Source organism: Pelophylax lessonae, assembly GCF_965119305.1.
Source record: "Pelophylax lessonae genome assembly, chromosome: 4".
NCBI lineage: Eukaryota > Metazoa > Chordata > Amphibia > Anura > Ranidae > Pelophylax > Pelophylax lessonae.
The window spans coordinates 57,769,549-57,795,598 of NC_138771.1; the positions used below are offsets into that span (position 1 = coordinate 57,769,549).

The window sequence follows — 26,050 nt, forward strand, 5'->3', positions numbered from 1 at the left end:
TTTTCTCCGTACAGTGTTTTCTTATAATTAAAGCATCTGTTAATATTCCTATCCTGTTCTTCGAAAATGAATATGCACTGGAATCATGGCTTAAAAAGGATGAGTTTTCTATTCCATCTGTCATTTACTGTATGAGACACAAGCAGTATTCCATTGCAGCCGTTTAAACATGGAAAGTCAGGTGACCAGACCCAGGGAGGGGGGTAATAATTCCAATCACATAAATCAAAAATGAGGAGTGATTTTTTCCACCAGGTTCTCCCTGAGGTTCCATGGAATTTCTTCCACGTTTCATCTGTAGACATAACCTACTAAGATTCATATTAAAAGTATCTGTCCTTAATTACATGCCTGTACACCCAATTCACAGCTAAAACACAAGGAAAAAGTCTTATTTTTCAAAAAAAGTGACCGTTATTTTCAGCTCCAGTGATATTAAATAATACAGTCATGTGGCTACAATAAACATTCTTATCCTTGTGTAAAGCTTTGAGAATTGAGCATCGTGTATCTGGTGTTTAAATAAGGAAATCAGGGGAATGATGATATAATATAAATCTTGTAACAATAACAGGAAGCTTTAAGTGCACAAAGGTATCAACATTTTTTTAACAGGTACGTTTATGAAAAATGAGTATAGTAATAGTGCCATGCACTTGGTCAAGCAATGAGAAAGTTACAACATATTGTACAGGTCACAATGACATAGTGATCCAGGAGAACATATACAATAACAATACACTAGTTAGTATACTCGTTACACCTATCCACTTCAACAAAGTTACCATAATTCCCATCCATAGATCAAACACCCTGCAAACCATCTTTTGGACCACATGGTTACTCATCGTGGGAGACAGGGCCAGGGAGATTAAAAAAAATAAAAAGTGTAATCAGTGCAATCTTAACAGTAATAAATGAAAATTCTCAAAATATATAAAGTGCATAGATACCCGGCCGCTAACACTAAATGTGTATTCCACTGCACATCAACATGCTGCGCCAGAAAAAAGTGCTAAGGTGCTAACAATTATAATCAATACATTACATCAAAAAATGTTAACAGAAAATATATAGTGCAAAAGTAGTCCATATAAACATATATTTAGTAATAATTCCCCATGGGTGATATTTCTGTGCAAAATCTGCAAACAAAAAGTGCCCTGTGCTTCTCCACCACCCTTGCAGATGAGCCTGCGACCTCACTATCTGACCCCTGTTTCACCAGTGGGTCAAATTAAGCAGTTCCCCAATGGGGATTACTCCAATCAGTTGAAGATCTTTGGCTCCAATTCCTCAGATAAGCGTGAAGGTCCACATATAAAGCAGAAAAAAATATCTAGTGCTCTCCATACATTTCCAATCACCATAAAGTTTATTAAAAGATGCGTACTCACAAGAAAGGCACAAACAGCTGTGCCAACTTTACAGGCATTCAAAAGACCTCATGGCCGCAGTCTGACATTGACAAACAGGCTCCGTCCCCTTATACGCGTTACGTCGGTATTGACATCAACAGTAGGAATACCAAATGAGGGGCGCGGAGAGGGGGAGAGAAAATAGGGAGGGGGGAGGAGGAAGGGTAAGGGGGGGGGGCGAAGGGGGAGAAAGGAACCAAGAAGCTACCAGGAGGTCTGCACCATGGGGGAAGGGGGGAGTATTGAGGAGCAACCGACCAACCCAGCCAGTAAAACCTTTACAGTTTTACGTCTCTGGCTTTGACCCATGCTTCCCATATTTTGGTAACTTTCCGACCTAAATAAGTAAGCTTGTAAAGTTTTTTTGACTATTGACCTCCCCCGACCATCCTAAACCTTCCATTTGGTAAGAATGGATTTCCTGGCCTAGTACACCGCATAAGAAAGAGTCTCTTGTGTTGAGTAGTGTCAATCATTTTAAAGAATTCCCAACATTAGCAGGAGCAGGTCCATAGGCACCACCAAGCCACTTACTGCGCTAACATCAGCCACCAATTCCCGCCAAAAAGCTTGTATAAGAGAGCAAGACCAAACTAGCGGTATGGACATTTTAATGGAGGTACCAGCTCAGGCGTCAGTGCAGGTACCTCCAGATACCCAAAGCATTTTAAAATGCAAGTACTGGCTACCAATTGAAGTTGTCGCTTGGACCTGCATCCTTGCCTTTCAGTTGCTTATGACTGGCCCCTCAATGTGATGAGCAAGACTCACTGACCAATTTAAGGCAAAACAGAGGACAGAGCTAAGTGCTAACTTCCTAGTGGAAGTCAATATTTGCATTTAGGAGCACTCTGAATTTTGGAGCTCCCAGGGTGCTTTAGAAGTTTATGAAAGTTAGGTGAATGCACCATTGGCACTTTACACAAGAAGATCCAAGTAGAGGCACTTTTGAGATTGCGCACAGCAATGATAAATAGTTAACATATAGCAGTAAACAATTCATAAATCAAACAAAGATTTATTTTTAATGTGCATTCTTGGATTGTTGTAATTACTTCACTACTTAGTAAGTTACTAACACTTAATCGTGCAAATCAGTTCTCCCAACACCTTATATTCACAAGCTTGTTCCAGGTCAGTGGATAAAGATGACAGGTCTAAAGTTTATGATTTCAAGCCCCAGTGGGCTGGGTTAAACACATCGGGGGGCATGGTCAGTGGAGCAGCCCTTGCTGAGGCTTTCACATATATCTACGTTGATCAGGCTGGGCGAGCGGCGTCTCATACTTACCCGGAGCTTAAACCTGCAATAACAAATTAGCAATGGCAGCTCTCATATTCCTTACAAACCCCTGTTAGGACCTATGCTTTGGTTTATAAAGTGTACCTAAAATGTACTGCTGTAGTTACGCAGGCAGATATTGTGGAGTTGGGCTATAGGTGTAAAACTGTAATAATGTACCCATTATCTGTAAATAGCAAGTCCCGCAGTACTGTGATTTCAGGTAATGGGGTATGAAGTATGGCAACAATATGTTGGGGGGGGGGGTGCTGTGATGCCATGGGAGGCTTTACTAAAAGTGAATGAAGACTATACTTAAGTTGGCGCTCATGGTGCAGAACATGCTGGTTTCAGGTCAGCGACCTGGAATTGTATTAATGCTGGACTGTGTTCGTAAAGAAGAGCCAACCTTTGCAATTTAGGCCAATGCTAAAGTACAACAGAAAGACATTGAGAAATATTGAACTGTTGGTTTAATATACATAGCTAAATGTTGTGAATTCTCTTAAAAGATCCTAAAACTTCAGACCCACATTAGGTCCATGAACAAGTGTTTGGCTCAGCTAGATATTCTTATTTATGTCATTGGACAATGGACATTGGACAATGGAAGGGGGTAGGAAATGAGTGGTGCAGGCAGATGCTCCTGCTAACCCCAGAGGGGTTAGTCAGAACATTGTCTTCTTTTTTGCCTTGTTAACTGCTTTTCCAAACAGAGGCTGGCCATTCAGGTCAGGGGACTCCACTAGATATGGGTTTTTTGCATGGTCAAGTCAAAAGGGACTGATACAAGTGGCACTTAGCTAATGTTTATGATAGCCTTACTAACTACACAGGAGGCTTTTTAGCTCTGTAATGATAGTAGCATATGACACTAAAATATATATATTTTTTCTCTTCTAGGTGGGGGCATGCCATCTTGATGGTCTGTAACATGGGTCGTTTCACAGACTTTGGCACCCAGACCGATGCTGTGGTGGTGCTGTCTCTAGCACAAGCTGCAGTTTTGGGATTGGTGTCAGAAAATGAACTATTTGGTGCCACCATCAGTCCTAATAGTTTTCTGCCATCTTCAAGAAGTGAGTGCTCAAATAATGGTCCTGTTGAAGATGAAAAGCCAGAACCGGAGACGTTCATGAACACAGAGGTGAAGGATGCAGCTGACTCTATGGAAGATGATGGATTGGATCCTGAAAAACACACAAGGCGGAAGAAGCGACAACCTGTCAAAGTAATTCCAAAAATTAAATCGGAAAAACTTGAGGAGGTAGACGAAGGAGAAATCTGCCAAGTGGTGGTGGAGACCAAAAATGAAGAGCCAGACAGTGAGGAAATACTTCCTCAAGATGCTCAGGAACAGGAAAGTGATAACACTGTACAGAACAATTCTTTGAAAATGATTGACCTCAGCACGTTTCGAAGGCGGCCCAGGAGGCGACATTTTCGTGACAGGCAACGCCATGAGGCAAATGCAGACTACAGACATGTTTCACAACACCCTTATCCGAATTCATACCCTATTCCTCCATTGCCAGTTATCCCAGGGAATTCTAGTTTGGACGGCATGCAAAGACAATGTAATTATGGTTCTAACTTAATGCAGCCTAGTGAGAGCCGAGCCCCGTCAGTTGGGTCTCCTAAGACAGAGGAAAGCAGACAAAGCTATTCCTGGTCAGATCCGAACGAATTTGAATCGGATACAGCTGATTCGGTTGAGCGTAATAAAAAGGCCCAGCTGGACAGATTAGACATAAATGTTCAGATTGACGATTCTTATCTGGTTGAGGCTGGAGACCGCCAAAAGCGATGGCAGTGCCGGATGTGTGAGAAATCCTATACCTCAAAATACAACCTAGTCACACACATTCTGGGGCACAGCGGAATCAAACCCCACTCGTGCCCGCATTGCAACAAACTTTTCAAACAACCAAGCCACTTACAAACTCACCTCCTCACCCACCAGGGAACAAGGCCACACAAGTGTGATGTTTGCAATAAAGCATTTACACAAACCAGCCACCTGAAAAGACACATGTTGCTGCACACAGACATCAAACCATACAGCTGCCGATTTTGTGGCCGGGGCTTCGCCTACCCAAGTGAGCTTAAAGCCCATGAAGTGAAACATGAAAACGGCAGGTGCCATGTCTGTGTGGAGTGTGGATTGGACTTTGCTACTCTGACACAGCTGAAGCGTCACATCTCCTCACACCAGGGACCCACCATGTACCAGTGTATGGAGTGCAACAAATCTTTCCACTACCGCAGCCAGCTACAAAACCACATGCTAAAGCATCAAAATGTCCGACCATTTGTCTGTAAGGAGTGTGGCATGGAATTCAGCCAGATCCACCATCTCAAGCAGCATTCATTAACACATAAGGTGGGTAGTGATCTGTAGATTTCCTTCTATGAATGCAGGCTATAGAAGTGAAAGGGAAGATATGCCCCTGCCGCCTATATTAACCAATGAGATCCCATTTTTATTGTTCCTTTCTGGTATAAGATAGAGAATGAGAGAATCTAGCTGGTTGATCAGTGCAACAAGACGGGATTTTTCTTTAGCCATTTTTGTCATAAGGTACAAGTGGTAATATTGTTTCTCCATTTTTATTCTTTATTCTTTATAGTGTGTTCTGGCTGAATCTTATTAATTCAAAGCACTACATTAAAGTTGTGTTAAATTGTATAGAATTAAAGTAGAACTATAGGCTAAAACTTTTTTTTGTTTGTATAGAACAAGGGAAAGTTATAACCCCTGACAGATTATATATATATATATATATATATATATATATATACATATATATATATTTTTTTTTTTTCCATTTGTGTCCCATTGCAGAGATTTACCTTCACTTCCTTTCCCATAGTCAAACAGGAAGTGAGAGGAAATCACTGTAAATTAATGGAATTCCTTGGGTACTCCTAGGTTACCAGGTCTAGTGTCCCCATTGAAAATAATGTGTGTGTGTGTGTCTATATACAGTATCTCACAAAAGTGAGTAAGTGAGTACACCCCCCACATTTTTGTAAATATTTTATTATATTTTTTAGTGTGACATCACTGAAGAAATTACACTTTGCTACAATGTAAAGTAGTGAGTGTACAGCTTGTATAAGTGTAAATTTGTTGTATCCTCAAAATAACTCAACACATAGCCATAAATGTCTAAACCGCTGGCAACAAAAGTGAGTGCACCCCTAAGTGAAAATGTCCAAATTGGGCCCAAAGTGTCAATATTTTGTGTGACCAACATTATTTTCCAGCACTGCCTTAACCCTCTTGGGCATGGAGTTCACCAGAGCTTCACAGGTTGCCACTGGAGTCCTCTTCCACCCCTCCATGATGACATCACAGAGCTGGTGGATGTTAGAGACCTTGTGCTCCTCCACCTTCCATTTGAGGTTGCTCCACAGACGTTCAATAGGGTTTAGGTCTGCAGACATACTTGGCCAGTCCATCACCATTACCCTCAGCTTCTTTAGCAAGGCAGTGGTCATCTTGGAGGTGTGTTTGGGGTCGTTATGTTGAAATACTGCCCTGGGGCCCAGTCTCCGAAGGGAGGGGATCATACTCTGAGTATGTCACAGTACATGTTGGAATTCATGGTTCCCTCAATGAACTGTAGCTTCCCAGTGCCTGCAGCACTCATGCAGCCCCAGACCATGACACTCCCACCACCATGCTTGACTTTAGGCAAGACACACTTTTCTTTGTACTCCTCACCTGGTTGCCGCCACTCAAACTTGACACCATCTGAACCAAATAAGTTTATCTTGGTCTCATCAGACCACAGGACATGGTTCCAGTAATCCATGTCCTTAGTCTGCTTGTCTTCAGCAAACTGTCTGCGGGCTTTCTTGTGCATCATCTTTAGAAGAGGCTTCCTTCTGGGATGACAGCCATGCAGACCAATATGATGCAGTGTGCAGCGTATGGTCTGAGCACTGACAGGCTGACCCCCACCCCTTCAACCTCTGCAGCAATGCTGGCAGCACTCATATGTCTATTTCCCAAAGACAACCTATGGATATGACGCTGAGCCTGTGAATTTAACTTCTTTGGTTGACCATGGTGAGGCCTGTTCCGAGTGGAACCTGTCCTGGTAAACCACTGTATGGTCTTGGCCACCGTGCTGCAGTTTCAGGGTCTTGGCAAATCATCTTCTTTATGTAGAGTAACAATTTTTTTTTTTTTTAGATCCTCAGAGTTCTTTGCCCTGAGGGGCCATGTTGAACTTCCAGTGACCAGTATGAGAGAGTGAGAGCGATAACAACAAATTTACCACACCTGCTCCCCATTCACACCTGAGACCTTGTAACACTAACGAGTCACATGACATCGGGGAGAGAAAATGGCTAATTGGGCCCAATTTGGACATTTTCACTTAGGGGTGCACTGACTTTTTTTGCCAGCGGTTTAGACATTAATGGCTGTGTGTTGTTATTTTGAGGGGACATGAAATTTACACTGTTATACAAGCTGCACACTCACTACTTTACATTGTAGCAAAGTGCCATTTCTTCAGTGTTGTCACATGAAAAGATATAATAAAATATTTACAAAAATGTGAGGGGTGTACTCACTTTTGTGAGATACTGTGTGTGTGTATGTATATATATATATATATATATATATATATATATATATATATATATATACACATACACACACACACACACACACACACACACACACACACACACGCGTGTATGTATTGCACAGAAGGTCAGGATATAGGGAACACCCAGGGACGCAGAGACAATCATACATTTGTAGCTCATAAGGTTTTCTTACCTACAGACAATGTATCTACTGCTTACCAATGTCTGTTATCTTCCTGTATAGCAGTTTAACATATAAGAATATAGCACTCTATGTTATGCCTATTAATGAGTACAATGTTCCCTGTTAGGTAATTAAAATGCTGTATCTGTACTAGTGTTTATCTGTTCCTTTTTTATTCTGAATTGTTCTGATTTTCGTCCCTGTGGCTGGTTGGCAGTTACCTTACAGAGCTATCTGGCTCCCTCTAGTGTTTTGTGGATCTGAAACTGGCCCCATTAATTTATAACTTTTTGTTAAAGGGAATGCAGAGCCCCTTAAAATGAGTTCTTTGATAACTATGTCAATTAAATCATCCTGATAAAACAAATATTTAGCATTGTAATAGTTTGTAATTATTAATAGGCTAGTCATATTTTCTTATTACATACACAGACTGTTTCCTGTATTGTAGTGCTGCAGTGTTACTCATTGACTGCTCTTTCTAAAGTTGGCCATACACATTGTTTTTTTATACTTGCTTAGGCTGTGGGTAGAATGTAAGAAAAAAGGCTTGATACCCCCATGCACCCTAAAGTCAAACATAGATGGATCAAAATGCAGCTGGTTCACCAGGAGCTGGACAAATTTCAATCCATCTATGGGCAGGCTGGTTGTACTGAAGTCGATTTATCGATCAACTTCAGTACAACCAGCCTGTTAGGTTTTTTTTTGTTGTACGATCACTGCTGCTTGCTACAACTGGCAGCAGTGATCATTGTATTCTGACAGCAGGGAAACCTCCCACTCTCAGAATAATACACTAGCACAGTGGGAGGGATCCCTCCCCCCCCCATCAACACTGACTGTGTTGATGGGGAATCAAGGGATTTCCTTTCTTTCAACCCGTGGTCGAAGGAAATAAAATTGCATAATGTATGGCCTGCCTAGAGACCATGGATCTACAAATCTCTCCTAGCATGGATGCTGGATGTCAGAATACCCAAAAAGGACTGCTTCTGATTGGCTACAGTCACTATTTGGCCATCTTTTTCCACCCGCCTACTTTAATTTAAAGTTTGTTGAGCTAGGTGGTGTTGGCATGGCCACTATCAGCCCAAATTTCTGGTGATTCACAGGAAACCGCCAAAATACAAGCCATGCATAACCTTAAGGCCTCCTTAGGCCCCTTTCACACGGGGCGAATCTGCTTTGCTCAGCAGGGGTTCTTTCCGCTAATCCCGCTGTGCAGAGCAGGTGGATAACAGGTCCGTGTCCACTCAGTTTATGCAGAGCGGACAAAGACCAAACCTGCTCTGCTCTATGGGCGGTTGTGTGTTAACCAACCAGCTGTCCAGTTACACCTGACTGACTACCTCCAATCTAGGGAAGGGGGGGGGTCCTCTTCTGTTTGTTTTTAGCAGACTGGATCGGATCAGTCTGTTTACACGCACTGATCCATAGAGATACATAGACAATCTGATCTGGTCCACCTGTTTTATAGGGGCCTTACATGGCCGCTTAGCCTCCCACAGCAGAATCCAGCAGCAAGAAACAGCGAATATCCAAGCCTGTACATGGCTGATTGCATCCAGGCTCAGACAACTGTCCCTAACTGTAGGTAACCCTGTAGTGTGTGGCTACATATGACCAGCTGATGCCACTGTCAGCCTGTCATTGTTTTATATGGGCTGAGCAACCATTGCTATTAGCATGCACCTGTCATTCCAGGTGCATGTGATAGAGGCCTTAGGGTTTTCAAACTGATTGAAAATAATGCGCTCCCTATATGACCGATATCTTATTACCACAGTTGTTTAGAAGGAAAGCAGAGTGAATGCTAATTTATTGTTCCCTCTAGTGGCTGATCTACAAATCTCTATGTTTAATATATTAATATGGAAGAACAAGCATGTACAAATGTGAAAGTCTTAGCAAAAATGACTTTAAGATTAATACTGCAATACGTCTAAATAGGTGCTCAGTGAAAATCCTCTATACATTCCATTTAACTGGAGGAAGTTAAGCTGTAAATGGTAGATTAGAATGCAGTGTCCGATTGAGATGCCAGTGATGTCTCTAGGGAAGATTTGTTGCAGGATCTGTATGCTCTTGCACACTCCCCCACCACTCCCATGGCTGTGTAAATGAGCCCCAAGGTTGTCCATGAAGTCTAAGAAAATTGTCTGTAGCAGATCTCTAAGTCAGTCTTCGTGTTTTTGAATCCCTTTTAAAATTTTCTCCTAAACAATGGAGTTGCCTTGTAGCATTCCCCAGCTTGTTGTCAATATACCAGAGCATTGCTCACAGCACATGAGTAGGGCCACTTACAAGAAAGTGGCATCAGTACTCCTGTACCGGGCCCTGCCCCACCAGTTTATCAGAGGGGCCTAGAGGCAAAAAGTGGACTCATCTGGGCACTGGTGCAGTAATCCCAAGCTCTGCAGAAATTTAATAAAAACTTCCATGGGCCCCTTTTCTTCAGCAGGTGGCCAGAGGCATAAGTGTAGGTTCACACTAAAGGCCGTACACACTTGACGGAAATCGGACGAAATATCCTCCGATTTTTCTCTTTTGCTCAGCGTTCCTTACCGTTTTTAGTTCACAGTGCATAAATGTTCACGAGATTTCTCGTCCGATTTTTTTTTTTTTTTTTTTGGGAAACTTGTTCCTAGACTTCTGGGTCGTCAGCGGTCTTTCGTATCCGATTTTTCGTGGACGTACTGCATACACATTAAACGAAAATTGGTCGCCTGGGGATGGATGATAAAAATTTTAGTGTTTGTCCCTCCGATTTTTTTTCGTTGAAAATGTCGCCATTGGCTGCTGAAAGTTGTGTACACACTAGCCGAAAATCGTACGATCTTACCTCGGACAGGAATTTTTGGCAGATCTTCTACTAGTGTGTACCCCACTTAAGGCAGGTTTGAAATCGTGTAAGTTCAGCTGAACTCTCACGATTTCAAACCGGCTTTTTCGGTCCGACTTTCAGGGGCGATTTCACAGACATCTGTGCGGGTTCCTGTACAGATGTCTATTAAAAAAGCCCCCCAAAGCCGCCAAAAGTAGTACAGAAACTACTTTTGGAAATCGGTGCGGCATCGCAAAGTCGGCGTCATACCGATTCGGACGGTGTAATTGGCTCTGATTTGACATGTCAAATCTCATGTCAAACCGAACCAATGTGAACGTGGGCTAAGGGAGACTAATGATATTCAGGTGGAGCTATCCGCTGTGTTTCCCGATAAGGACAAGTCCCAGTACTTCTGTAAAGTAGATGTATTCCAATTTGGCTGCAAAATTGGAAACACACTTTAAATGCAAACAAAAAGCAGTCCCAGTACTCTTGTTTTTTATCCAACACATCTGTAGTGCATCAAGCCCCCCACTTGTTAGTAATCTGGTGATCTAAGAACTGTTCTTTATTTTCATTACTGTTTCTCATATACAGAAAGCTTGATTGTCATACTAACAAATTTCTCACAGATAAACTTGTTTTGGAAATGGAGGATACAAGAAGTAAAAATTATAGGAATAATTCCAAAGCAAGGCTTCAGAAAGTATATTCCCAATTACCTAAAAAGAGCTAGGCCCCTTTCATACGAATGTTCTGATTGGGTCCACCTGTCTGTTTTTCAGGCTAACCCGATTGGAACCTCCATTCTTCTCTATGGAGAGGGGCAGGTGTACACGGATATGTGTCGGCTTACATCCGCCAACATCCAATGCGCTCCGCTAAAAACAGACATGTAGGGATCCATTCCCCTTCCATCCAGCGGATAAGATGGCAGTCAGGTGCAAAGGGACAGATGGTCTGTTTACATCCAATCGCCAATATTGGAGGGTGGGCTGTGAGTGGCTGCATAAGCCAAGCAGACATGAACCTGTCATCTGCCTGCTCAGTGCGGATCAGTGGACAGACCCTCCTGTTGAGCAAACAAATCGTAGTCGGAGTCTGCCCATGTGAAAGGACTCTTTTGCATGCTGCAGTGGGTTACACAGAACCCAGATAAGGGTAGATTGAGGAAATTCCATTAGCCCAACTGCAGTGTTTGCCTCTGAGTGGAAGGTAAATGTTTTGAAAGCTGGATTAAGAAATGTGCTATGGACTTAAAGGAGTTGTAAAGTCAGAAGGTTGTTTTCATCTTAATGCATTCTATGCATCAAGATAAAAAGGATTCTGTGTGCAGCACCGCCCCTCAGCCCCCCTAACACTTACCTGAGGTCCATCTCTGTCCACGAGTGTCTGAGCCATCTGAGATTCTCCTCCTTCCTGATTGGCTGAGACACAGCAGTTGTCCCACTGCTGTCAAAGTCAGCTAGTCAATCAGGGGAGAGGAGGGGCAGAGCCGGGTCGGGGCTCCGTGTCTGAAGTGACACAGGGAGCTGTGATTCAGCTTGGGTGCCTCCATAGCAAGCTGCTTGCTGTGGGGGCACTGAACAGGAGGGAGGGGCCAGGATTACAGAAGAGGGACCCGAGAAGAGGAGGATCTGGGCTGCTCTGTGCAAATCCACTGCAACCATTTGGGTAAGTATAACATGTTTATTATTTTTATAGGAAAAAAACAAGACTTTAAGCAGTCACAGATGGAGTTGGGGGAAACCAATCACACTGAAATCTATAAAGTCCAGACTTTAAAATATTAATCCCCCTAATAATGTGGAGGACTTAAAAGAAAACGCATGAGATTCACAGTTCAGCTTGCCTTGAGAGGGCAAAACAATACCTTCCTGATCCCTGGCAATGTGACAGCTCCTAAGATTAACATATGATTATCTTCGTTTATAGAGCTCAGGAGGCTTGAATGCTTTTTTTTTTGCAAAGAATTTGTAACAAAAATATTAAGTGCTTTCTTCAATTGTTTAAATCTCACGGAAAAATATATTGCAACAAAATATACAGAATATACAGAATATCCAATCAATTAATGATGATCACTTTGCAATTAATTGGTTTGCACATTTTTTTGTATATTTTCTTTAAATAAAAAGTTGTACTGGATGGATATTACCCATTTTCATGGGTCTGACAGCAAGAAACAATTCTTAGTTTTTCACACAGAGATTGTTTCCCATGTCCTCTATGAGAAAGTTAACAGGCTGCCATTACATTAAAGCTTGACTATGGGCAGAAAAAAATGACAAACCGGGAGAAAAATGTTAAGTCCAAAAAAAAAACCCCAAGGGATCACATTTTTTACAAAGACAAACCCCAACTCTGGAATGGACTCAGGCTACCCATATATTTGCTAATAAAGCAAGTTTAAAAAAGAAATATTGCTAGCAAGAGGTACCCAAATATCGCTCCAAATCCAGGCTGTCAATGCTTTTCAATATAGATATAGCTTCTTCAGGACAAATTAGGTTATACGTTGAACGAAGTACAATGAACAATATGCATTAGACATTGTATTTAGTGCAACGCATAACCCAACTTGTTCTGAAGATGCTATATCTTTAGTGAAACACGCTGACAGTCTAGATTTGGAGCAACATTTGTTTACCTCTATCTAGACCTATTACTTGTGTACATTTTCTAAGATGATATGGAAATGTATTGGTAGCCCGAGCCCATTCCAGAGCTGGGGTTTATTTTTTATTTTTTTTAAATGTGATCCCCTCTTTGGGTTTTTTTGAATTTTATATTTAAATTACATTTCTCTTTCAATCATTGACGGACACAGCTCTTCATCTTCATGACTGTAGGGTTATACTGCCCCCTACAGGAGTAGGACACTAGGCAGAGAAAAAAGCTTGAGCAAGCCTATGGGGCAGTACCTGGGGGTATACTCCCACTTCCTGCAATAGGTATTTCGTTTTTTTCTGCCTAGTCAGGAGTAAGGACCTAGTTCCTTGCTGGGATCTGTGGTCCTGGCAATTTTTTTTTTTTAATGGAATTTTTTCCTTTTTTTATTTTGTTTCTGTGTGAATCTACAATCAAGTGCCACAAGCGAGCTCGTGCAGACGCCAGCTCTGCGCTAGGTTGGCCACGACATAGCCCCACTGGACGGGGGCTGGCCTGCGAGTTCAATGTCTCGCGAGGGTACATACCAACTGGCTTCAGCCTGAGTTGCAGCATTTCCTCCTGGCATCCAAATTACGATGGAGCGGTGTCCTGTCCGGAGCGGTGCCCACCCTGTTCCTGGTGTGGTAAGTAGCTGCCCCCCCTCTACCCCTGCAGGGTTTTGGGGTGGACGATGGTCCGACCCTCGGGCTCCCCTCCCTCCCAGTTTGTGTCTCCCCCCTCCCTCCAGATCGGTGATCTATTGCAGCCTGTGCCCCTCATCTGCCACACCCCCCCCCCCCCTGGGGTGGACCTACCTTTTGAGGTTAAATGGGGTGCTGTACTAGCGATAGGGGTGGGGGGGTGACGGTTCTGGTTCCAACGTCAGAACGCTTTCGAGGTTTCTACTCAACCCTGTTTACGGTTCCCAGGAAGGAGGGCAAGGTACATTCAATTCTGGACCTCAAGGCGCTAAACTGCTTTGTGCGGGTACAGAAGTTCCAAATGGAATCTATTCGCACGGTGGTGGCATCCCTATATCAGGGGGATTTTCTTGCCTCCATTGACATCAAGGACGCCTACCTTCACATCTCCATATGTGTTGCTCATCAGCGCTTCCTCCGCTTTGCCGTGGGCATGGAGCATTATCAATTTGTGGCGTTACCCTTTGGTCTCGCCTTCGCTCCTTGGGTCTTCACAAAAGTGTTGGCCCCAGTTCTAGCATTACTGCGTCAGTGGGGGATTGCGATACTGGGGTACCTGGGCAATCTGGTTTTGCGAGTAAAGTCTTTGACTGCTCTGTTGACCAACTTGGAGATTACTCCGCTGAGATAGTTTGGTTGGATTCTAAATCTTTAGATGTCTGCTCTGGTCCCATCCAGGGGACTAGACTATTTGGGTCTGACTCTGAACTCGGCCTCAGCCAGAGTGTTTCTTCCTCTGGAAAAACGTCACAAGTTGCAGGAGACTATTCGGCTCCTGCTGTCCAACAGGTGGTCATCTCTGCGGGTTTGCATGCGGGTTCTGGGCCTAATGGTGTCTACCTTTGAGACGGTACTGTTTGCACAGTTCCACACTTTTTATAGAGTATGGTTCCTGCACTATCTAGGAGAGAGTTATCTACTCATCCTAATGCTGCATATACATTAACTGGTACTAGGTGAACAGTTTCAATGCTTGATAAAAAAAGGGGTTGTATTGCGCTTCAGGGTGTGTATAAACAGAAACTTAGTGCCGTATTCACTTCTCTTCTGGTCACATGTAATATTATATATAAGTAATGTTCGTTCACCATCCAGTAAATCAATAAATAAATCAATTTCTTCTATTACTTATTCACAATGAAACAATCAGCAATAATGTATAGTATGTGTGCTCAGGGGGTCTGGACTCTGGAAGAGTCCAGGCTACTGATCAATGTACTGGAGCTCCAAGCGATCAGACTTTGTCTGGATCATTGGACAAGTCGTCTCCAGGGGTGTCCGGTACGAATCCAATCGGAAAATGCTACGGCTGTGGCCTATGTCAATTACCAAGGGGGCACAAGAAGTGTTCTGGCAGCTCGGGAAGTATCTGGCATTCTAAGGTGGGCAGAATGGTTCATTCCAGCCCTCTCTGCTGTGCACATTCCAGGAGTGGAAAATTGGCAGGCGGGCTATCTCAGTCGACAGGCGTTAGACCAAAGAGATTGGTCACTTCATCTGGAGGTGTTCCATCAGTTGTGTCTCCAGTGGGGGACTCTCGAGGAGGATCTGTTGTCCTCAACAGAAAGGTACAGAGGTTTGTGGCACAGTCTTGGGATCCTCTAGCTCAGGGGTATTGAATTAAAATTCATGGAGGTCCGATTAGCAAAATTTTCTTCCAGCAGAGGTCCAGATTGCATTTTTGCGTGATGACTCGGATTCTTTACATCACAGCCCAGGTGTGCAGGCACGACAGCCCATTCATTTGAATGGGCTGTTGTGTCTGTGTTTTCTGCTGGGAAAAGGCCCTGGCACCTTTTTAAAAACGCTGTCGCATTGAAACTGCATGGCGCGTATGTACCATGCAATTTCCATGTGTGGGAAACCGCACCTTGTATTTCATTGCATTTAAGAGTCAATTGTACCCTGCACGTTTTCTGTGCAGCTGCTTATCCCCCTTTACATCACCACTCACAGCACTGTCCCCCTTCACATCACCACTGTCCCCCCCCCCCCACACACACACAGCACTGTCCCCCTTCACATCACCACTGTCCCCCCCCCCACACACACACACAGCACTGTCCCCCTTCACATCACCACCCCCCCCCCACACACACACAGCACTGTCCCCCTTCACATCACCACCCCCACACACACACAAAGCACTGCCCCCTTCATATATTCCCCCATCAGCACTGTCCCCTTCATATATCCCCCCCATCAGCACTGTCCCCTTCATATATCCCCCCCATCAGCACTGTCCCCTTCATATATCCCCCCCATCAGCACTGTCCCCTTCATATATCCCCCCCATCAGCACTGTCCCCTTCATATATCCCCCCATCAGCACTGTCCCCTTCATATATCCCCCCATCAGCACTGTCCCCTTCATATATCCCCCCATCAGCACTGTCCCCTTAAAATATCCCCCCCATCAGCACTGTCCCCTTCATATATCCCCCCATCAGCACTGTCCCCTTCATATATCCCCCCATCAGCACTGTCCCCTTCATATATCCCCCCATCAGCACTGTCCCCTTCATATATCCCCCCATCAGCACTGTCCCCTTCATATATCCCCCCCATCAGCACTGTCCCCTTCATATATCCCCCCATCAGCACTGTCCCCTTCATATATCCCCCCATCAGCACTGTCCCTCTTGCATATCCCCCCAACAGCACTGTCTCTCTTTACATCACCCCCCCACCCCCCCCACACACACACCACTGCCCCCTTATATCACCCCCACAGACCTGCCCCTTTGCATCACCCTCACACACATACACAGCACTGCCCTGTTAACACACACCCCCATAGCACTGCCCCCCTTTACATCAACACAGACCACTACCCTCTTAACATATCACCCCCACAGCATTGCTCCCCTTTACATGAAACACCACACTACCCCCCCCTGCACATGACCCCTGCTCCCCAATCAAACTTCACAGCCCTGTCCTCCCTTCACTCTCCTACACAGAGCGGAGAGCAGGAGGCGGGACAATCTCGAGGAAGACAGAGGAACAGCAGCGCTGCATGCATAGAGGCAGCCGACTGTGTGCCTCCCAGCCAATCACCTCCCGCCTCCCAGCAGCCAATCACCTCCCGCCTCCCAGCAGCCAATCACCTTCCGCCTCGCAGCAGCCAATCACCTCCAGCCTGAAATGCTAATTCAGGCAGCTGCCTCCCTCCATTCAATGCCGGTCCCGCCCCCAGTCTCAGTCCCGCCTCCTGCCATCCGCACTGCTCTGCTAATGACAGCAGCAGAGACAGGGAAGAAATCCAGCAGCTGATGGCGGCGGTCCCGATGGAGCAGCAGCGCGGGCCGAAGACGGCCCGCGGGCCGCCATTTAGTGATGCCCGCTCTAGCTGATGCCACAGACGCCTTAGTGGCTCCCTAGAGCTGCACGATTCTGGCAAAAATGAGAATCACGATTTTTTTGCTTGGAATAAAGATCACGATTCACTCACGATTCTCAGCACCACGTATATTTATACATTTATTTTTTTTTTTTTTTTTTAGGGATTACGTTTTCTGCACATAACACTACCTTTTCAGCATTTTTACTTGTGAATTATCAATATAATAATAATTAATGAAATTATTATTTTCATTATATTATTTATTGTATTTTTATATATATATATATATATATATATATATATATATAAAAATACAATAAATAATATAATGAAAGTAATAATTTCATTAATTATTATTATATTGATAATTCACAAGTAAAAATGCTGAAAAGGTAGTGTTATGTGCAGAAAATGTAATCCCTAAAAAAATAAATAAATGTATATTATAATGAAATGAAAAAAAAAAAAAAAAAAAAAAAATTATATATATATATATCTCATTCATTACAATATACATTTATTTATTTATTTTTTAGGGTTTTCCCCTCTCTCCCCCCCCTCCTCTGTCCTTCATTACCTCATGGAAAGCTCATCATGCCATAATTTTCTCGGACCCGTGAACAAGTAGGACCTCGTCACTTCCGGGGACAGAGCAGGCGGGGCTGAGGTGGGACGGAAGACACCGTCGCGTCATCTGCAGACTTGAATTAAGGAGGCGTGACGGAGGTGCGGCCTGCCGCGTCATCTGCAGAGTGCTCAATGGAGGAGGCGTGACGGAGGTGCAGCCTGCCGCGTCACCTGCAGAGCACTGAATGGAGGAGGCGTGACGGAGGTGCGGCCTGCCTCGTCATCTGCAGAGCGCTGAATAGAGGAAGCGTGATGGAGGTGCGGCCCGCCGCGTCATCGAGGAGGCGTGACGGAGGTGCGGCCGTGAAATAACCCCACCCCCAGAATCGCCGATATTCGTGATGGAGATCGCATAGGGGGGTGGATCGAGATTGCGATCCCAGAACGATTAATCGCGCAGCTCTATGGCTCCCTGGAGCTTCTTCCGAGACTCCTGTGCAGGATCGAGGAAGAAGGGAACTCCGGTCATCCTAGTGGCTCCAGACTGGCCTCACCGGTCTTGGTACACTGATCTGGTATGGCTGGTCGTCGATGTTCCTTGGAGACTTCCTCAGGGAAGATCTGCTGTCCCAAGGACCGATCTGCCATCCTGTGTTGCAGTCGCTGGCTTCGACTGCTTGGCTGTTGAAAGCCAGTTGCTGAAGGATAGAGGGTTGTCTGAATCTGTGATTCCTAAGTTTTTTTAACTTTTTTAAGATTTTTTAGGAAATCTACTTCCAGGGTGATTTATTATCGTACTTGGAAGACGTATATTGCCTGGTGTGAATCCATACGGGTTCACCCTCGCTCCTTTTCGGTGACTGGGATGTTGGCTTTCCTCCAGCGAGGGGTTGAGCAGCGTTTGGCCTTGGGTACCATCAAAGGCCAGGTCCTCGGCCTTGGTGATTTTCTTTCAAAGTCCGTTGGCCACACACTCCCTGGTGCGTACCTTTCTCCAGGGAGTGAGACACCTGGTTTCCCCGGTGCGGTCTCCATTGCCGCCGTGGAACCTCAATTTGGCATTGTCAGTTCTCCAGAAACCTCCCTTTGAAAATATTCGGGTGATTCCCCTGCTTATGTTCTCCCAGAAGGTGGCCTTTTTGGTGGCTATTACTTCTGTGCGCAGGGTGTCTGAGCTGGTGGCTCTGTCTTGTCCTTCACCTTACCTAGAGGTTTACAAGGATAAGGTGGTTCTTCAGCCTTGTCTGCCGTTCCTTCTAGAAATCGTCTCTGATTTTCATTTGAATGAAGACATTGTGTTGCCTTCCCTGTGTCCCAAGCCTAAGCATCCTAAGGAAGTTGCTTTGCATTTCCTGTATGTGGTTCAGGCAATTAGGGTTTACCTGGCAGCTACAGAGTCGTTTCAGAAGTCAGACTCACTATTTGTCCTTACGGATGGACCTTGCAAGGGGCTGGCTGCTTCTGCTTTGATGATTTCCAGATGGATCAGACTGACTGTGGTTCAGGCTTATTCTGTTAAGGGTCAGGTTCCTCCTTTCCCTGTCAGGGCGCACTGTACTCGGGTGCTTAGTGCCTCCTGGGCCTTCCGTCATCAGGTGTCAGTGGTACAGGTTTGCAAGGCGGCCACCTGGTCGTCTGTACACACATTCACAAAGTTTTATAAAGTGGATGTGTTGACATCTGCGAATGCCTCTTTTGGCCACAAAGTTTTGCAGGCTGCTATTTAGAGGACTTGTCCTCCTTTGAGGGTGTTTTTTTCAGGTGAGCTCCAGTTGTTAATAGTTGAGCTCTAAGTTACCTGGTTGGCTGTGTTTAGCCTTGGGGAAGTTTGTTTTCTGCTGTTCCCACTACTCATGTTTGACACTGCTTTGGGACGTCCCTACGGTCATGAAGATGAAGAGCTGTGTTCGTCAATGAACGAAAGAGAAAATGGGATTTTGTACTTACCGTAAAATTAATTTCTCTGATGTTCATTGATGGACACAGCAGCCTCCCCTCTCTGGAGTTTTTTTTTTATTCTTACACTGCTTGTTACAAAACTGAATACCTATAGCAGGAAGTGGGAGCATACCCCCAGGGACTGTCCCATAGGCGTGCTCAAGCTTTTTTTCTCTACCTAGTGTACTACTCCTATAGGGGGCAGTATAACCCTACAGTCATGAAGATGAAGAGCTGTGTCCATCAATGAACATCGGAGAAATGGATCTTACGGTAAGTCAAAAATCCCATTTTTCATGTTTCTAATAAAATATTTTTTAGGATTTTAACATTTATGCCTCCTGTTGTGCCCTAAAAGTTTGTAATCTTTTGGAACATTGAGTTCTGTATTTTTGCTATGGCATTTACATTCTATCAGACTTCTCCTTCTGACATGTTTCCCTCTGGAACAGAGCTTAATTTTCATAACTTTCTGAAGTTCAGTCCTGATATACTGGATATTGATATTTGTATGTACACAGGTGCATCTCCTAAAATTAGAATACCATCAAAAAGTTTTTTTTTTATTTCAGTAATTCAATTCAAAGTGAAACTCCTATATTTTATATAGATGCGTTATACACAGAGTGATATATTTCAAGCATTTCTTTCTTTAAATTTGATGATGGCTTACCACTAGTGAAAACCCAAAATGTAATATCTCAAAAAATTTGAATATTAAATAAGACCAATATAAAAATTGATTTTTAATACAGAAATGTTGGCTTACTGAAAAGTTTGTCCATGTACAGCATAGTATGCACTCAATACTTGGACGGGGTTCATTTTCATTCCATTTTCCAGCAGAACTTGGAACCTGCCCACACTGCCAAAAGTACCAATACCTGGTTTAATGATCATGGTATCCCTGTGCTTGGTTGGCCAGCAAGCTCGCCTGACCTAAACCCCATAGGGAATCTGTAGGGTTTTGTCAAGAGGATGAGACACCAGACCTAACAATGCAGATGAGCTGAAAGCCACTATCAAAGCAACCTAGGCTTCAATAACACCTCAGCAGTGCCACAGGCTGATCACCTCCATGCCACACTGCATTGATGCAGTAATTTATGCAAAAGACCAGACCAAGTGTTGAGTACATACTATACTGTACATGAACATACTTTTCAGTAAGCCAACATTTCTGCATTAAAAATCCTTTTTTTATATTGGCCTTATAAAATATTCAAATTTTCTGAGATACAGAATTTTGGGTTTTCACTAGCTGTGAGACAAAATCATCAAAATTAAAAGAAATGCTTGAAAAATATCACTCTGTGAGCAACGCATCTATAGAAAATATGAGTTTCACTTCTTGAATTGAATTGCTGAAGTAAATAAACTTTTTGATGATATTCTAATTTTACGAGATGCACCTGTATGTGTGTGTGTATGTATATATACATACATACATTTTGTTTTTGTTTTCCTATATGTGTGTGTGTGTATGTATATATATATATATAATATATATTTATATATGTGTGTATGTGTATATATTTATGTGTGTGTATATATATATATATATATATATATATATATATATATATATACACAATTATATAATCAGTCATTTATAATGGTCTGTACATCAAAAACAACAAAAGGCATTCCATTGTAAACTATATTGGTATCCTTTTTATCAGATATTTTTTATTGCACAATATCTTCTTATTGCCACTTTTTTTTATTTTTTGGGTTGTGTGATAATATTTGTCTCTTTTCTTTCTTTGTTCCAGGGAGTAAAGGAGTTTAAGTGTGAGGTGTGTGGGCGGGAGTTTACTCTGCATGCCAACATGAAGCGCCACATGCTGATCCATGCCAGTGTCCGCCCATTCCAGTGCCACATCTGCTTTAAGACGTTTGTACAGAAGCAAACATTGAAGACCCATATGATAGTGCACTCCCCTGTCAAGCCATTCAAATGCAAGGTACACAGCACACTATCTGCCCTTACTAGTACCCATTGTAAATGGAAGGACCATTCTAAGCATTATATTTATCAGCGGGGAGATAGTCACAACACAGGCACAGCTAGACTCTATATTTTATTATCTTTGCTATTACAGTTCTATAGTATTCCCTGGACTTGTTTCAAGCTGAACAGGAGTGTCAGTGTTCCCATCACCCCTACATAACCAAATAATAAAAAAAAAAAGCCTATCCTTTAGAAGATGATGACATTGCCATAGCACCAAGTCCTGCAAAACTGGAGAGTTCAGTAATGGTTTACACCAAAATCTGTTGGGCTGCAGTGAGCACATATAAAGAACCCCTTTGTCATTCCCAAATGATAGTCCCAGTGTAGCTTGTGCTGTTCCAGTATGTAAAATGGATGTATTCTGAAATGTAATTCAATGATTCAAGATATATATGCTATTTTGCTTGTAGGTAATATAAAATCGCCTTAAAGTATGGCTTTACTTTTGTTTCCTGAATTTGTACAGTATTACTGTGATGCCGCGTGTCATACTTGTTCCCGGATTGTAGAAGTGAATGGTGTATAACCTAGAAGACTTGAATACATTGTTCATCTACTTGTGTTATTTTGTTATATAGGTTTGCGGGAAATCTTTCAACCGAATGTACAACCTGCTGGGCCACATGCACCTCCATGCTGGATACAAGCCCTTTAAATGTCCCTATTGTTCCAGTAAGTTCAATCTGAAAGGCAACCTCAGTCGCCACATGAAAGTGAAACATGGAGTAATGGATATCACTTTAGAAAATCAAGGTAAGTTGATTGTTGACTTTTTATATTCTACCTGCAAAAAAAGTACACCAAATAGATCATTCATGCATGCATATCAAATTAAACTAATTGTTTGACTGGTTAGGGTTAAACTAACCTGTTTTCCTGTTTTCTGGTTAACGAAGTCCCATGCCACTTCAAGAGCTTACCAGCCGGCTGTGGTGGCAGTGACATTTCCACTTTCCTTTCTTCTACGCTTCTATTATACTTTGTAATCTCTTCACTAAATTGACTGTTACATGCTCATCTCTCTACCATTCCTTGTTACCCTGAGAAGCAGAAGCTTAGTGAATCATGCTTTGCCCATGCAGGTCATAGTACTGGTTCTATTTCAAGCAGACCATCACAGACTCATATACTAAACTTTATTTTGCTCCCCCATCGCTTTGCTCAGCCACTTAGCGTGAAAGCCATGTGCAAACTACTAGGCGCAGGAGTCCTATCTCACACAGGGCATTGGACTTCTATGGGAGAGTGCTGAACAACCCAGTGTTGTCAAAGGGAGTTGCATGTGTCTCTACAGTACCTTGAAAAAGTATTCACCTCCTTGACTTTGTACCTATTTTGTTACATTACAGCCTTAAGTTCAATGTTTTGTTATCTGAATTTTATGTGATGGATCAGAACACAATAGTCTAGTGAAGTAAAATGAGAAAAATATGTACATAAACCTATTATTATGAAATCAAAAACAGAAAATTGGCATGTGCTTATGTATTCCCCCCTCTTTGTTATGAAGCCCATAATCCAGCTCTGGTGCAACCAATTCCCTTCAGAAGTCACATAATTAGTGAAATGATATCCACCTGTGTGCAATATAAGTGACACCTGTCATTACATATACACACCTTTTTTGAAAGGCCCCAGAGGCTGCAACACCTAAGCAAGAGGCACCACTAACCAAATACTGCCATGAAGACCAAGGAACTCTCCAAACAAGTGAGGGACAATGTTGTTGAGAAGTACAAGTCATGGTTAGGTTATAAAAAAAATATCCAAATCTTTGATAATCCCCAGGAGCACCATCAAATCTATCATAACCAAATGGAAAGAACATGGCACAACAGCAAACCTGCCAAGAGACGTCTGCCCACCAAAACTCAAGGAGGGCATTAAACAGAGAGGCAGCACAAAGACCTAAGGTAACCCTGGAGGAGCTGCAGAGTTCCACAGCAGAGACTAGAGTATGTGTACATAGGACGACAATAAGACGTGCGCTCCATAGAGTTAGCCTTTATGGCAGAGCGGCCAGAAGAAATCCATTACTTTCAACAAATGACAAAATGGCATGTTTTGAGTTTGCGAAAAGGCATGTGGGAGACTCCCAAAATGTATGGAGGAAGGTGCTCTGGTCTGATGAGACTAAAAATGAACGTTATGAACGCTATGTCTGTCGCAAACCCAACACATCACCCAAAGAACACAAAGTGACCGCATCATGCTGTGGGGATGCTTTTCAGCAGCTGGGACTGGGAAACTGGCCAGAGTTGGGGGAAAGATGGATGGTACAGGGATATTCATGAGCAAAACCTGTACCACTCCATGCGTGATTTGAGGCTAGGACAGAGGTTCACCTTCCAGCAGAACAATGACCCCCAAACACACTGCTAAAGCAACACTTGAATGGTTTAAGGGGAAACATGTCAATGTGTAGGATTGGCCTAGTCAAAGCCCAGACCTTAATCCAATAGAAAACCTGTGGTCAGATTTAAGGTTGCTGTTCACAAGCGCAAACCATCCAACTTGAAGGAGCTGGAGCAGTTTTGCAAGGAGGAATGGGCAAAAATCCCAGTGGTAAGATGTGGCAAGTTCATAGAGACTTATCCAAAGCGGCTTGGAGCTGTGATTGCCGCAAAAGGTCGCTATACAAAGTATTGACTTTAGGGGGGTGAATAGTTATGCACATTGACTTTTTCTGTTATTTTGTCCTATTTGTTTGCTTCACCATAAAAAGAAAAAAACCTCTTCAAAGTTGTGGGCATGTTCTGTAAATTAAATATTGCAAATTATCAAACAATCCATAATAATTCCAGGTTGTGAGGCAACAAAACACGAAAAATGCAAGGCACTGTATATACCAAATTAAGAGGGTTTTCCTTCAGCTTTCAGCACTGAATAGGCAAAGAACAGGTTTGCTTTAAAGGCAGGATTGTATTTTGTTCTTGGTAATGTACTGCAATATTGATGCTCTTTAGTGATAGGAAATTAATTTTTTTTATATATAAAAAAAAATTCCTTTTATTCGGGGTGCTACGTATTTTTCTCTCTAGTTTTAGTTGCAGTAAGTTATAACTTGAGTTAATTAGTAATACTATATTGGGCAGTGTATCCCAGCATTTCAAAGCCCTTTTAGTAGGCAGATTTTCAAAGTTATAATGAATTAATTTTCAGCCAATCCACGAAGCCTTACTGTAAAAGACACGTTTGGGATTAAAAAAAAAAAAAACAAAACAAAAAAAAGACTGGTCATGTATAACTGAAATAAATATAAAACTTGGTGACTTACATGGGGATGGCCCCACAGTACTCAGTGGCTGCTGATTCTCTTTATTTTTCTAATTTTTAAATAATTCCATTTCAGATCATATGATGGAACTCCCAGATGCTGAGGGTAATGACATGGACAGCCAGCAAGAGATGGAAGATTATGAAGAGAATTCTTATGAATACAGTGAAGCAGATAATGTGACTGAAGATAACAGTTCACCGACTGATCAGTCCCTTAAAGAAATGGTCTATTACAATGTCTTGTAGTTCCAGAACAATATCCCGTATCTGAAGGAATTTCCAGCTTAGCGGGAGAATTTTTTTTTTGTATTCTATAAAAGAATTTTTTTTCGTTTTATTGAAGAGCGTTGTGCTGTCAGCAGGGACCATGCCTTAGAATAGCGATAACTTATACAGAGCAGACTTTCACATGGTCTCTCAAAGTCTGACCTGCTAAAGGACAACGTAATATGACATGACATTGGCTAATACATGCCTATTTGCCTTCATTTAGTTGGACATTGGAGAACTCATTGTAGGACTTTTTAGGACCACATACAAGACTGTATTTTGTGTTTCAGTAGTTTTATGCACTGGCATTATAAATGTTTGTGTTTGATGCATACTATTTGGGTTTTACTGTTCTTATCTGAATTCTAATTCAGTACCTGAAAGTGACCTGGTACAGAAGTAGGGGAATAATCCATTAACTCAGCTCCAGTATCAAAGACCTGTATGTTACACGTAGGGAATGTCTAAGAACATGATCTCAGTTCAGTTAATGGAAATTAAAATGAATCCTCCTTGGCAGTATTGCAACTAATCCAAGAATGTCCACAACGTTCCATCCTAATTGGAAAACTGACTGTACGTCATGTGATGAGGATCCTTTATAAAGGCATTGGTGGGAAATATATAGGACTGGATACATACAACACGTATTCTACCTCTCCTGCTCTCTGTCTCCCTATGTACTGAGAGCAGCCTCCTGTTGTTATTACACCAAAATATCAGTGTCCTCTTCTTAAAAATACATTTCTTTCTTGTCTATTTAGGGACACAGGATTTCTTAGCCTGTTGGGTTATACTGACGCCTAAAGGAGAAATGGACACTGGCAAAAAAAGTTGGTGACCCTGCCCACAGCCATCAGGTCCCAGTTTTTTTCTATTGTCCTCAGGAGAATGAATGTGTCTTCTGTGTGTCTGCATGGTTTTTCTGCAATTAACAACTGCTGATAGATTCATGTCT

At 42.8% G+C, this 26,050-nt stretch overlaps 1 protein-coding gene across 1 annotated transcript in view; it reads left to right on the forward strand.

The window, feature by feature from the left end:
- ZNF710 (zinc finger protein 710) overlaps positions 1 to 25,647 on the forward strand; it is a 164,784-nt gene extending 139,137 nt beyond the window's left edge. The window contains exons 3-6 of the mRNA XM_082253229.1: positions 3,604 to 5,083; positions 21,302 to 21,493; positions 22,122 to 22,296; positions 24,896 to 25,647. Coding sequence (XP_082109355.1) covers positions 3,623 to 5,083; positions 21,302 to 21,493; positions 22,122 to 22,296; positions 24,896 to 25,068 — 2,001 coding nt within the window. The 5' untranslated portion in view covers positions 3,604 to 3,622 and the 3' untranslated portion in view covers positions 25,069 to 25,647. The remainder of the gene's footprint in view (positions 1 to 3,603; positions 5,084 to 21,301; positions 21,494 to 22,121; positions 22,297 to 24,895) is intronic.
- Positions 25,648 to 26,050: the final 403 nt, after the last annotated feature.